At 43.5% G+C, this 12,724-nt stretch overlaps 2 protein-coding genes across 3 annotated transcripts in view; one reads left to right on the top strand and one right to left on the bottom strand.

The window, feature by feature from the left end:
- Nucleotides 1–6,506, top strand: part of copa (COPI coat complex subunit alpha) — a 28,357-nt gene extending 21,851 nt beyond the window's left edge. For both annotated transcript variants that reach the window (XM_036596082.1, XM_036596083.1), the window contains 10 exons: nucleotides 369–457; nucleotides 542–665; nucleotides 1,032–1,121; nucleotides 1,274–1,380; nucleotides 1,595–1,744; nucleotides 1,971–2,294; nucleotides 2,594–2,704; nucleotides 2,899–3,060; nucleotides 5,095–5,289; nucleotides 6,217–6,506. In XM_036596082.1, coding sequence (XP_036451975.1) covers nucleotides 369–457; nucleotides 542–665; nucleotides 1,032–1,121; nucleotides 1,274–1,380; nucleotides 1,595–1,744; nucleotides 1,971–2,294; nucleotides 2,594–2,704; nucleotides 2,899–3,060; nucleotides 5,095–5,289; nucleotides 6,217–6,276 — 1,412 coding nt within the window. In that variant the 3' untranslated portion in view covers nucleotides 6,277–6,506. The remainder of the gene's footprint in view (nucleotides 1–368; nucleotides 458–541; nucleotides 666–1,031; nucleotides 1,122–1,273; nucleotides 1,381–1,594; nucleotides 1,745–1,970; nucleotides 2,295–2,593; nucleotides 2,705–2,898; nucleotides 3,061–5,094; nucleotides 5,290–6,216) is intronic.
- A 1,803-nt stretch (nucleotides 6,507–8,309) lies between these two features.
- On the bottom strand, nucleotides 8,310–12,504 carry apoda.1 (apolipoprotein Da, duplicate 1). The gene is made up of 5 exons (XM_036597179.1): nucleotides 12,252–12,504; nucleotides 11,567–11,694; nucleotides 11,298–11,419; nucleotides 10,963–11,048; nucleotides 8,310–9,551 (listed from the first exon to the last, which is right to left on the bottom strand). The coding sequence occupies exons 2-5, from the start codon at nucleotides 11,681–11,683 to the stop codon at nucleotides 9,316–9,318; spliced, it is 561 nt and encodes a 186-aa protein (XP_036453072.1). The 5' UTR covers nucleotides 11,684–11,694; nucleotides 12,252–12,504; the 3' UTR covers nucleotides 8,310–9,315.
- Between the last annotated feature and the right edge of the window lie 220 nt (nucleotides 12,505–12,724).

Genomic DNA, 12,724 nt, shown 5'->3' with positions numbered 1-12,724 from the left:
TAGCTAAAACTAGCATATGAGCCTTGCTTTTTGCATTTTCTTAAAACCATAGAAACAAAATTTCTTTAAGTGAGAACCTTTTAGACTCAGCACAAGAGAAACTCTGCTTTTAAATAAACAAAAATGTCCTTAAAACAGTCTTCAGTCAACACTGTAATGCTTGAAGCGAGATAATTCCAGAAAACACTTCTCAAAATGAGGCCGAAATGTTGCTAATATGAGAAACTGCTTTTTTAAGCTCTGAAGACCTGAAACACGGTGAACTGCTCACAAATGGAGACGCTGCAGATCTTGAAAATGATTTTCTGGCTCGTTAAGATTCCAGTGTTTGCTGTGATGTTGATGTTTGTAACCGTCTGTGTGTCCAGAGTCTCTGGCGTATCTGACCGCTGCCACGCACGGCATGGACGAGGAGGCCGAGGCCCTGAAGGAGACCTTTGACCTAGAGAAGGAGATGGTAAGATCTGATTACCAGCTTGTTTACATCCACACTCACTCTTAAACACCCAGAACGCTGACCGCTCTGCGGTTTATGATGTAGATCCCGGAGGTGGACCCGAACGCCCAGCTGCTGCAGCCTCCTCCCCCAATCAACCCGTTGGACACTAACTGGCCCCTGCTGACCGTCTCCAAGGGCTTCTTCGAGGGAGCCATCGCAGCCAAGGGTCAGTGTGGAGCTTTGCTTTGATGGAGCCTTCTAAGATAGCTTCTAGCATAGCAGCCGTCACAACCATCATCTCCTCTTTGATGAACAGAAATAAATAATAAATACTGGAGCTCGACCCATATATCAGTTAGCTTTGAGCTCCGCCCCCTGAGCTACAGTATTTACATTAAGACTCTTCATTCAAGAAGTGTGATAATTGAGAACTGACGATCAGATCAGTCAAGAAAGCGCTGTTTAACTACAGCTGCTGGAGTATAAATTAAAATAACATTATTTTCATCATTTATTAGAGGCTTCAGATTAGTAAAGAGCTCAGATCATGATTAAAGCCTGTGCCAATAAACTTATTTGTTTACTCTTACAGGAAGGGCCGGTCAGATGGCGGCTGATCTGGACATGGACGCTCCTGGAGGAGAAGGCTGGGGAGAGGATGCTGAACTTCACCTGGACGATGGTCAGTCTCTCACAACACTCACACTGCAGATTCATACTGGATTAAAATCGCTCCACAATTATTACTGTAAAACTACACACACTGCAGATTCATACTGGATTAGGATTGTGGTTCTGCTGCTGTGATGTTAACTCGTCTCTCTGATGGTGCAGATGGTTTCATGGATGCTCAGGACGGTCTGGGTGATGAAGTCGGTGTGGGGAAGGAGGAGGGAGGAGGCTGGGAGGTGGAAGAGGACCTGGACCTGCCCCCAGAACTGGTACGACAACTTTACTCACAATTACACTTTTACACTGCATTCAGAGGTTTAGACACACCTGGCTTTTCAGTGTTATTAATGAGCATGTTTTCTTTGGTGTTTTGGGAAAACTTAACATATTAAAGATAAAAGCAGATTCTGGAAATGTGCCAGTTTTACATGTGAGTTAGTTTGACATTATTTAAAAAGCATATTGTGTTGTGTGGACCAATAGGATGTGCCTGCTGGTGGAGGGGGAGGAGCTGAAGGAGAAGGCTTCTTTGTCCCACCCACTAAAGGTGTTAGCCCCACCCAGATGTGGTGTAATAACTCCCAGCTGCCTGTTGACCACCTGCTCGCTGGATCCTTCGAGACAGCCATGAGGGTAAAGATCAAACAAACCCAGGAGGCCCTCGAGGCCTGGAGGATGAAGTGATAAATCTATTTCAGTCAAACTGTGGTTGGTTATTTTCAGTATTGAAAGAAAAGGAGAAATGAACTGTAATTAAACATCCAGCCCTGGTTTTATTAGATTGTGGGTTTTTTTTTTATGTGTGTGCTGTCACAGTATTGAACCCTGTCTTATGTCTGTGCCTTTCTCTCTCCTGCAGTTACTCCATGATCAGGTGGGTGTGGTCCAGTTTGGTCCGTATAAGCAGCTGTTCCTGCAGACGTTCTCCCGCGGCAGGACGTGTTACCTGGGGCTGCCGTCGCTGCCCTGCCTGCAGGGTCACCCTCAGAGGAACTGGAAGGACAGCGGGATGAAGGCCGGTCTGCCGGCAGTGGGCCTGCGCCTCGCCGACCTCATCGCCCGCCTGCAGCAGTGCTACCAGATGACCACAGCTGGACGTTTCGAGGAGGCTGTGGAGCGCTTTAGAGCTATTCTATTGTCAGTGCCCCTTCTGGTGGTGGACAACAAACAGGAGATCGCAGAGGTCAGTTTTTACACAGTTATTAATTCATAAAGTAGATTGAAGATTTAATTTACTTAAAAAAGCCTCTATAATGTTCATATGATCCACACAGTCACTCTGACAGACTGTAATACACTACAGGAAGTGTAGGGGGCGATATGGCTTCTACTGTTTCATTTAAAAAGCTCTATAATGTTCATATGATCCACACAGTCACTCTGACAGACTGTAATACACTATAGGGGGCGATATTGCTCCACTGTATTATTTAAGTAGAAATGTTTTTGTTTATTTGGTGTTTGTTTGTTGTTGTTTTTCAGGCTCAGCAGTTGATCACCATCTGCAGAGAGTACATAGTGGGTCTCACGATGGAAACAGAGCGGAAGAAGCTGCCCAAAGACACTCTGGAGCAGCAGAAGAGGCTGTGTGAGGTACTGAGCGTCGCAGTGGGAGATCAGAAATGAACGTTATAAGTGTCTGAGCTGTGCCTGTTCAGCACTTTACTGAGATCTGAGCTATAAAGCTGTGTGTGTGTGTGTGTGTGTGTGTGTGTGTGTGTGTGTGTGTGTGTGTGTGTGTGGTACGTCATGTTAAATAACGCTGTTCTTCCCTGTGTGTCCTGTAGATGGCGGCGTACTTCACCCACTGTAACCTGCAGCCGGTGCACATGGTGCTGGTGTTGCGCACGGCGCTCAATCTCTTCTTCAAACTCAAAAACTTTAAAACAGCCGCAGGATTCGCACGACGCCTCCTCGAGCTCGGACCCAAACCTGAAGTAGCACAGCAGGTGAGAGAGAGTTCTGTTATATTTTGATCAGTGCATCTTCACTACAGGCACATTGAGAGGTGTGTCTCAAAACCTGGTGAGCTCTCATAGGCAGCTGTCTAAGTAGGCAGCGTTCCAACCGTCATCTCTCCTTATAAGGCAGATAAATGAGACGCTCTAGTTAGACAGCAGTGACGCCGCCGCTTGTTCCCGCCCACTGCACGAGACCGGCGTTCACTTACCTCAGCCATCAGAATCACATTTAGCCAACATGGATCTGCTCTGGCGGTTTATATAGTGATTTTAATTGTATTTGCTCTGAATGAAACAGCAAAATAGACAATAGTTGTGGTCAAACTTGGAAACTATAGGCTATTTGTGCACCTTTATGACTAGAAAACAGATAAAAACCCCAGAAAATCAGAATAACTTACATTTGAAGATGACGTCGCTGCTTGGTGAAGCGCTTCTGCCATCACACAAAAGCTGCCCCGCGCTGCATCGTGGGATTGCCTCAGCGGCTGAGGAAACATCCAATGCCCTCTCGATATTGGGCCAAAATCAGAGACCTCAGTAGGCAGCATGTTTGAGATGTCTAAGAATTGGGACAGCCTTCTGTCGGGAGAGCATATTGTGACGTAAAATGCTGTCTGTGTAGAGCTCACTAGGTTTTGAGACACACCCAGTAATATTTCAGAAAACAGTTCAGAATGTTTTACAGCTTCCTGTCCAGTCAGTACTCAGGCAGCATAGAGTCATTAACTTTATTAATAGATACTTTAATAAAGGTGCAGTGTGTAAGACTTAGTGGCATCTAGTGGTGAGGTTGCACATTGCACCCAGCTGAATCCTCCTCCCTCATCCCTCCCTTTCCAAGCGTGTTGTAGAACCTACGGTGGCCGTCAGGTTTTCTGACGACGTCTGTCCTGATTTCGTTTTCCTTCATGTTTTCTCTTCTTTGATGGTGACGATTCACCCTCCCTCCCTTTTTTGTGTTAAATAATATGTTTGATCCTCCATTTGCCAAAATTTGGGTTCTCAAGCTTTTCATAGCACGAAAAGGTCAGCAGCACCAGCAGCATCTACTGATTCTTCTTGTTTCTACACTCTTAAAAAATTATGGTTCTTCAAGGATTCTTTAGTAAAGCACAGGCTTTTCTATAGAACCTTTTTGAAAAGGGTTCTGTATAGCACCCAAAACAATAGAACCCTTTTGGGTGCCATATAGAACCTTTGTCAGAAAGGCTCTATATAGAACAATCTACATGTCATTCTCCATCACTCTGAAAAATGCTTTAATCATGCAAAGGGTTCTTTGAGTGTTTGAGAGTTTTCTTCACTAAAGAACCCTTGAGGAACCATCTATTTTAAGTGTGTACGTCTTCCAACCGGAGCTACAGCGCCACCAAATTCAAGCTGCTGCTGCAGTGTAGGAGTGTGAAAGGCGCCCTCTAGAGTCAGTGTTTGGTTTGTCCGTTCTGAGCTGCTGTAGAAACATGGCGGTGGCAGCTTCTGTTGTAAGAGGAGCTGCTGCCTATGTAGATATGAAGGGCTCATTCTAAGATAACGAGAAGATAATGATTCATAATTACAGCTGATTATACAGTAATGAACACATGGTTCTGTGTATTACATACTATGTTCCATTTCTGATAATAGACCCCCCTAAATCTTACACACTGCACCTTTAATGCATAGGCTTATTAATTTGCATTATTAAAGCTTAATTGGCTCATTATCAGTTGTAATTTAAAAGATTCCTCAAGATTATTAATGGCAGCTTATTTTTTAATTGATGCTCAATAAACAACTTTATTAATGCATGGGTTCATTAACTCAGCGATTTAAAATAGGAAAATCCTAACTTACTCGGCTTATTCACTTCATTATGAACTTTAATACTGACTTAAATGGCTTACTGACTTTATTAATGCTGGCTTATTAGCTTTATTAACACGTAGACACGTGAATTCATTTATTTCTATATTTATTTATGTAAACTTCCTGAAACTGGTCGTCACCATGGAAACTCTGACACCTCCTTCTCCTCCACAGACGCGTAAGATCTTGGCGGCGTGTGAGAAGACGCTGACCGACGCCCACCAGCTGAACTACGACCCCCATAACCCCTTTGACCTCTGCGCAGCCTCTTTCACCCCGCTGTACCGCGGACGGCCCGTGGAGAAGTGCCCGCTGTCCGGCGCCTGTTACTGCCCCACGTACAAAGGCCAGGTCTGCAGGGTCACACAGGTCAGTAGTCGCCAGGAGGGCGGGGCTTATCTGGAGTCACTGTTATCTTTAAACACGGACTCACAGGTGTCCTGAGTGGTGCGGCGGTTTAAGCCATAAACCGCAGCTCTGCACTGCCCTCTGGTGGAGTACAGAGTTAAGACACCATATTAGACTGTGTAAAATCAGAGACGAGCTCATTTGCATATAGAAAAACCTAACCTCATGCTAAGCTTCTCGCTTGGTGGCATCGTGTAATAGAGGGTTAGCCAGCTAGCCGGGGGCGGGAACAGGACACGAATAAATCCATCACATAGCTGAAAACAGGAGCCACAGTCACCATGAAGTGACAGATGGTCAGAGATGAACTCAATGAATGAATGATGAATCTTCAAACAGCCAATCAGAGAGCTGGAAGAGCGGAGAGAAAGGAGAAGAGACGAGCCTGAACAGCTGAGACAGAGGAGCTGAGTATGAACACAGGCAGATAAGAGCCGATATCACTTTATAATGTTTATAATGATCCAGATCAGGTCACTGTCTTTACAGTTTCAGCTCAGCTGCCAGTGTGCAGTGAAATATTTCTCCAGCTCTCACTGCGATATCAGTGTTCATCACCACAGATTCATCCCCAGTTTATTACACACAAAAGCACAAACAGGCCCAGTGAGTTCAGCTCTGTGTGTCGTGTGATCTGAGGAATTCTGGGAGTTTGAGTTCTTACTCGTAGCCTAAACACAGAGATTATTCTCTCTTTGCTATGTCGTCCAGTCTGAGCGCCTCACAACAAAAAGACGAGAAGACTGATGTTCAGTGTGTGATTCTCTCCGTTTAGAAATCTGTTAAGATATTAAGTCGTGTAGTGACGCCCAGCTTTAATGTTCTTGTCTGAAATGTCTCTCGTTGAATCCCTTTATATTTTAATTGTAATTTTTATCCGTCTCCCAGGTAACGGAGATCGGTAAGGAGGTGATTGGTCTGCGGATCAGCTCCCTGCAGTTCCGCTGAAGAGCCGAGGATCTCCAACTTCATCACATCGCTTTCCTATACAGACAACTACAGCCCATAAAGCGTAGAGTGAATAGAAATAAACTGTTCTTTGTGTTTCTGTTATTGTTCTTGTGCTGAATCACTGACGCTCTGCGCTGCTCTCAGCATAATATTCACGCAGTGCTTTATATTTCATATTCTGTCCTGTTTAACTCCTGAAATACTGAAATAAAGGTCCTGAAACGATGTGTACTGGTTCAGTTTCATCTGTGCTCGGCCGTGTAGAGAACAGAAGCTTGTTAAGAGTATTTTTATAGAAAGTTTATGGTTCTGACTGAATTACTTTAATGCCACTAAATATGAAAAATTCTCATTCAGTTCAAAGTTTCAGTTCATTAGCGAATTACGCTTGTTACAAAATCTGGATCGCTGATCAGGCAAGTTTTAACACCCCAAGTTCCACGTTTTTTGATTTTCTGAGTGTGAATAAGTTAACACATCCTCTACAGACACAGAACTGCACATTTAATATACAACTAATGTTTGTTTTACATACTGAGGCAGAAAAATATATTTATAAAACTTGAAATATGGCCTGTGCAGAAGTTATGGCACATTATATAGGTCTTGTTTTTTTTTGTTTTTTTTTTCACTTTTGATAAACAAAACATATTTTGACCAGGAACGTTTGCACACCGTTGTGCGCATTGGCGCTTATAAAATTCTTAAATTCTGCCTGCTGCCCGTTTTGTTTCATCTGTAGTCCCACTTTCAGCTCGTACACAAATACAGATTATCTCATCTGAAATTAGAGAATTTATCCATCCGGTTCTCTTCAGATTTACTACTGTCTTCTTTCTTGAGCTCAGTTTCACCCCAGTAATTTAAACCATAATTAAAGTTCATGTGTCAGATACTCTTCAGCCGTTAATCTGCAGACACTAAACGCTGAATGGGGTCAGACTGTTAAAGCTGTGTTAAGCAGTGTGAAGATATTTTATAGTGATGTGAGGGCAGAAGGTGCTGGATCACTAACCAGCCTGCAGTCCTCAGTACAGCCACATGGTGTCGCTGTACTGCACAGTGATTACGAGAGATCCGGCCTGCAGGCCTGCACACACTCAGACTCACATGAGGGCAGTTAGTGCTGTGACTTATTCTCATCTCACAAACTCCTGATTTCAGTTTAGTTAATGAGCTGATAATGAGGTAATAAACAGAGGTCTGTCTGTCTGTCTGTCTGCCTGCCTGTCTGTCTGTGTTACTGTAGTAAATATACCAGTGAAGATCTGCACAGTGAGTGTGTTGAACAGTAAAAACACTAGAACTTTACAGTAAACATACATAAGTAATCAGAATATGTGTGAAGTTATATCGTCACCGTCCAAAGAAAGACAAGCGTCTCAAACACGGACACTTTCTGGGAGAAGGTGAAAACGTTCTTTACTGTCAGTTTAAGTTCATGAAAAGAAGTTTTATCTGAAGCAGTTTTGCAGCATTTCTTTCAGTCCAGTCATCATGAAATTTTCACACAATGTAAAGAACAGTAGCTGAACTTAAAATGTGCAGAAAAATAAAAATAGCAAAAGTGGGAATGCTTGTTTTTTAAGGACAGTGATGATCTGCAGCTTCCTGACCTTCACACGGGTTTGTTCAGTTTAGTCTGATTTGATTTATTAGTAAAGTATTGATTAGATAAGGAGGGTGTTTGATGGTAACAGTAAATACTGGACAGTCCATTCCTCACAGATCACCTTCTCCTCAGAACTGACCCACTTCATGTTATTTTTCACACACGTGAAAATATGTCACGTTGACGTGTTCACAACTGAGTTTGGACATTTCTGGTCAGAACCGCACGCCGAGCTCTGATAATCACGGTTCATCACTGAGCTCCTGTTTATTCGTGTTTATTCTGGTGTGGGTTCATTAATTCAAGTTCAGCATTAATTCTTTAGGAAACGATTCAGTGAATCTCAGAATTCTCTGCAGGAGAGATTTGGGAAATGGGGGCGGGGTTAAGACAACACACTCACACAGAACACCCACAGTGGGTTGTTTGTTTATGTTTATTGTGACGTTAGTGTTTTTATCAACAAATAAATGTTTATCGCCCAAATAAACAGCATCATTGTTTTTTCAGAGGGACTAAGACTTTTACACAGCGCTGTATTTACACTCCTATTAATAAAGGCGCGCTGCCAACCTCACAATACACACAGCCAACGTCTGTGAAAAAGTCTTGGTGCCCCTGGTCTAATTCCATGTTGCTGATTTTCTGGGTGTGAATAAGTTAGTACACCCTCTACCGTGAACACACGCTGATTGTAGAGCATGATTTCTGTTTATTTGCATATTTGGGTAAAAAATAAAGTATAAACTTTTGCACCGGCCACATTTGATGTTTTTTTTTTTCCCAATATGTTAAACTCAGTAAATAAACAGTAATTCTGTATTAAAATATGCATGTGTCTCTGCAGAGAACAGAACAGGGAGGCGTTTCACAAAGCAGGATTTCACACTTAGCCAGATAACTTAAGTCCAGAGTCAAGCCTGTCCAATAGGAAAAGAGCTAAGGGACATTCCTATTGGACAGTCCTCATCTTTGGGCTTAAGTGATCTGGCTAACTGAGAAATCCTGCTTTGTGAAACACCCCCAGAGGTGTTCAAACTTTTGCACAATCAGTAGCAAGATGATGTTTTTCACTGTGTAGTGTAAAAGTGTATGACACTGTAGAAGATATAAGGCGTGTAGTCCGCAGAGTGCTAACTGGTGGGCTATAGGGGTCCATTGTTAGCTACATTAGTCTCAGATCTCAAACTGTGGACATCAAATTTGGGGAAACTGTTGAACTGTCACATCAAAGATTATATAAAAAAGTATTTTCTCTGTGAAATTTTTGGACTAATATTTTTATTTGTGCAGAATCAGTAAAACGGAGAGCCGGGCTCATTCTGTAGTTTACAGCGCCGCTGGGGTCCGAGCTGAAGCTCCATCAGCTCCTGAGTGGAGTTTTAATGGATGATGTCAGATGAGCTTCCTGAGGGTCTCGAGTCTCAGAGGAGTTTGTCGCAGCCCTGCTGCCTGCTGGCCACCATGCGGCTCACGTCGATGTTGTTTTTGGTGAAAACCTCTTTGCCATGGTTGATGGTGGACTCGGGCAGAGAGCGGCTGCGGCCCAGGATCCAGGCGAAGTCCACGTGGAAGAGCCTCAGGACGTCGGTGCAGGAGTAGACCAGCGCAGAGTTGACGTAGTCGGTGGAGATGATCCAGTACGGCGAGTACGGCAGAACTGAAACAGCACAGAGAACAGCGTCAGTACGGTGAGGAAGCTGGAAGTGGATTTGGAGACCCCTCTGGTGGAAATGTGTAACTGCACAAAGAACATTGTGTAACGTTGTGTGTGTCTTCTGAGGATGTGAGTGAATCATCTACTACACATCTTCATCGGTATAATGTGAGTTACTGTGATTTTTTCAGGGGAAGGATGTTCTCAGACACGTCAGGAAGTGGAGTCAAACCCCTGTGGTAAAATCACTGTAACGCACGGCCTCAAGTGGCTTATTGCTTAAAAGCGGCGGCCATCGTAAAATACAATAAAACGCACAATTTTTCAGAAAATAATTTATTATCAATAATGATCGACATAAACAAGTATTCCGCCAAGAAATGTAGTTCCTTTAGAGTGCGGTATCGTTGCCGAGCAACCACTGACCACCGAATGAGGAGAACGTTTAGTTGCCCATCGCTGTTCACTGCAGTCATTAACTTTTTGTCATACAACAATGAACATATGATAACGCAGCACAGTTTAATGCAGAATTTCACTTCATAAGTACTTTTTGGTCACCAGATCACCATCATGAGTCTTATTTAGCACCAAGCTAACAGCACCTCTTCTCACACTGGGGCTGAATCTCAAACGGCTCCCTGCTCCCTACATAGTGCACTACGTAGGAGTTTAAATACTGGATCCTGCAGCCCAACAGTGAATAATACAGCTAAGAAACAGTGATTTGGGACTCAGACTCATCCACACTCGATAAACGATGCACTGTTTGTCTGTAGAGGCTGGAATCTCTAAACTTTCACAGCTAAGTTAGCACCTAACTCATTTAGGGAGTAAGGAGCCGTTTGGGATTCAGCCTGGGTTTGACTGGGTTTAATTCAAGCCTGTGATATTAATGATGGAGTTGGTTAGCCTGTTAGCTCTCTGTTAGCCTGTTAGCTATCTCACCAGCCTGGTTCTAGTTAAGAAAATAAGTTGTCAGCTCCTCAGTTTAAACAGAACCGGGTTCTTACTTCATCAGTACACTCAGTGCTCCATGTGAGCAGCATTAGAGTCAATTAACAGCAGAAGGGTTTTTCGTGCCGTGGCGCAGTGATACAGAGGTCAGTTGCTGTGAGGCGGTCAGAGATGTGGTATATCGTAGATTTTACAAAGGCTTCAAACGTGGTTTAGCCAATCAGATTTATAATGTTGATTATTGATCAATTAAGGTCTAAACATCGACCCGGACCTTCTTTTTGAGCCTGTGTGTTCCTTACTGCTGTGTGGACTGACCGCTGTGTGGACTGACCGCTGTGTGGACTGACCACTGCCGCTAATCAATAATTTCATTACTCTGAATCAGATTAGCCGCATGTGATGACGGGGTTGAGCACAGAGCTCCTCTGTTCCTGACGTTCCGTGTGGTTCTCACCGTATGAAAAGCTGATGCCGAGTTTAGCCGGGTTCTTTTTGTCCTCCACCACTGCCGTCCCCTCGATCGTCCTCACCTCCCCTTTACTGTAGCGATAGAGAGGAAACAGCAGCTTTAGTCACACAGACTGATAGAAGACTGGACTTTACAGGCTTCCTCAGTTTCAGCACCAGAGCTGCTGTCTGATCCACTCACACCAGCGCAGCGTTAGTGCGAATGCTAATGAGCTTCCGTTACTTGTTAGCTACATTAGCCTCGTAGCTTCAGTGTTAAAAAGGCTGATGGTCCACATGGGGCTTAAGGTGAAGGGAAACTCTCTGTTCTCTAACACTCACAGGATCTCAGAGCTCAGGACGCGAGCGGTTCCGTCAAACTGTAAAGTGAAGTTGGTCTCGATGCAGCGTCCTCTCTCAAACTGAGCCGGCAGTTTAGCGATCTCGAACCACCGGCCCATAAACTGTAAACACACAATCCACAAACATATACACTTCAGTACATCAACACACAACTTACACATTAGTTTCACAGCAGATACTGAATAATACATAATACATACTGAACAATTCAGAGTAGTTACTGAATAATTCAGAGTAGTAAACTGTACCAGTTTGAAGTTGAAGGCCGGTTGGGTGACGGGTTCGGGACAGGGACCCCAGTGGGGCACCTGAGCGTTAATCAGGGGCCACAGGAGGGGCAAAATAACCACCAAACACACCTGCATCTTATCCACACCTGGAGCAATCAGATCATCACAACAACAGTCAGTTACAAATTATTATTATTTATAAAAATCTCACTTATGTTTTCCTTTTAAATAAAATAATTACATTTTTATCTCATTGAGGTTTCTCCCTATAAAATATACATTATATAAAATAAAACAAGATAAAGATTTTTTTTCATCTCACCTTTTTTGCTTAAACTATGGTTAATAATTGGCAAATAAATAATTAAATAAATAGATACGAATAAACATAAAATACAAATGTCAATATCAGAAATGTATAAAATTAAATAAAATTTTAACTTCTAAAATAAAATTTAAAAATATTTTTTTATCTTAATAAGTCTTTCCAAGTTAAATAATGGTTCACATGAATGACAAATAAGGAACTAAGTAAATACTAAATAAACGAATTCAGTTTTTTAATGTCCTGCTTAAATAATTAAATAATGAAGTATCAGTTTTATTACAAAGCCAAGGAATCAATCAAACTAAAACTGAGACAGAGGATGATGGTATAAAATGACGGACATTAAAAGCTCCATCAGAAAGTGAGTCTGTTTACCTGCAGTCCTGCTGTGGCCGATGTCTGCAGTCGGAGGGTTCCAGGCTGTGTGAGTCGTTCTCCTCCAGCGGTCAGCAGAACAGCAGGACGTCCTGAACGGGACGCTTTGTCTGGACTGAGTTTATTCCTGACCTGATGTTAGAAATTAGACTGATTAAAGTCACGAGGGGAGAAGATTCCAGACGTTCCCAGCACTGCGCTCTGCTCCTCCTCTCTGCTCCTCCGCTCTGCCCCTCCTCTCTGCTCCTCCTCTCTGCTCCTCCTTTCTGCTCTTCCGCTCTGCTCCTCCTCTCTGCTCCTCCACTCTGCCCCTCCTCTCTGTTCCTCCTCTCTGCTCTTCCGCTCTGCTCCTCCTCTCTGCTCCTCCTCTCTGCCCCTCCTCTCTGCTCTTCCGCTCTGCTCCTCCTCTCTGCGCCTCCTCTCTGCTCCTCCGATCTGCTCCTCCTATCTGCTCCTCCACTCTGCTCCTCCAC

The sequence above is a fragment of the Colossoma macropomum genome, unplaced genomic scaffold (genome assembly GCF_904425465.1).
Source record: "Colossoma macropomum unplaced genomic scaffold, Colossoma_macropomum, whole genome shotgun sequence".
Taxonomy (NCBI): Eukaryota; Metazoa; Chordata; class Actinopteri; order Characiformes; family Serrasalmidae; genus Colossoma; species Colossoma macropomum.
The sequence above is the reverse complement of the archived record's forward strand: the minus strand, read 5'-3'. Positions and strand labels throughout refer to the sequence as shown.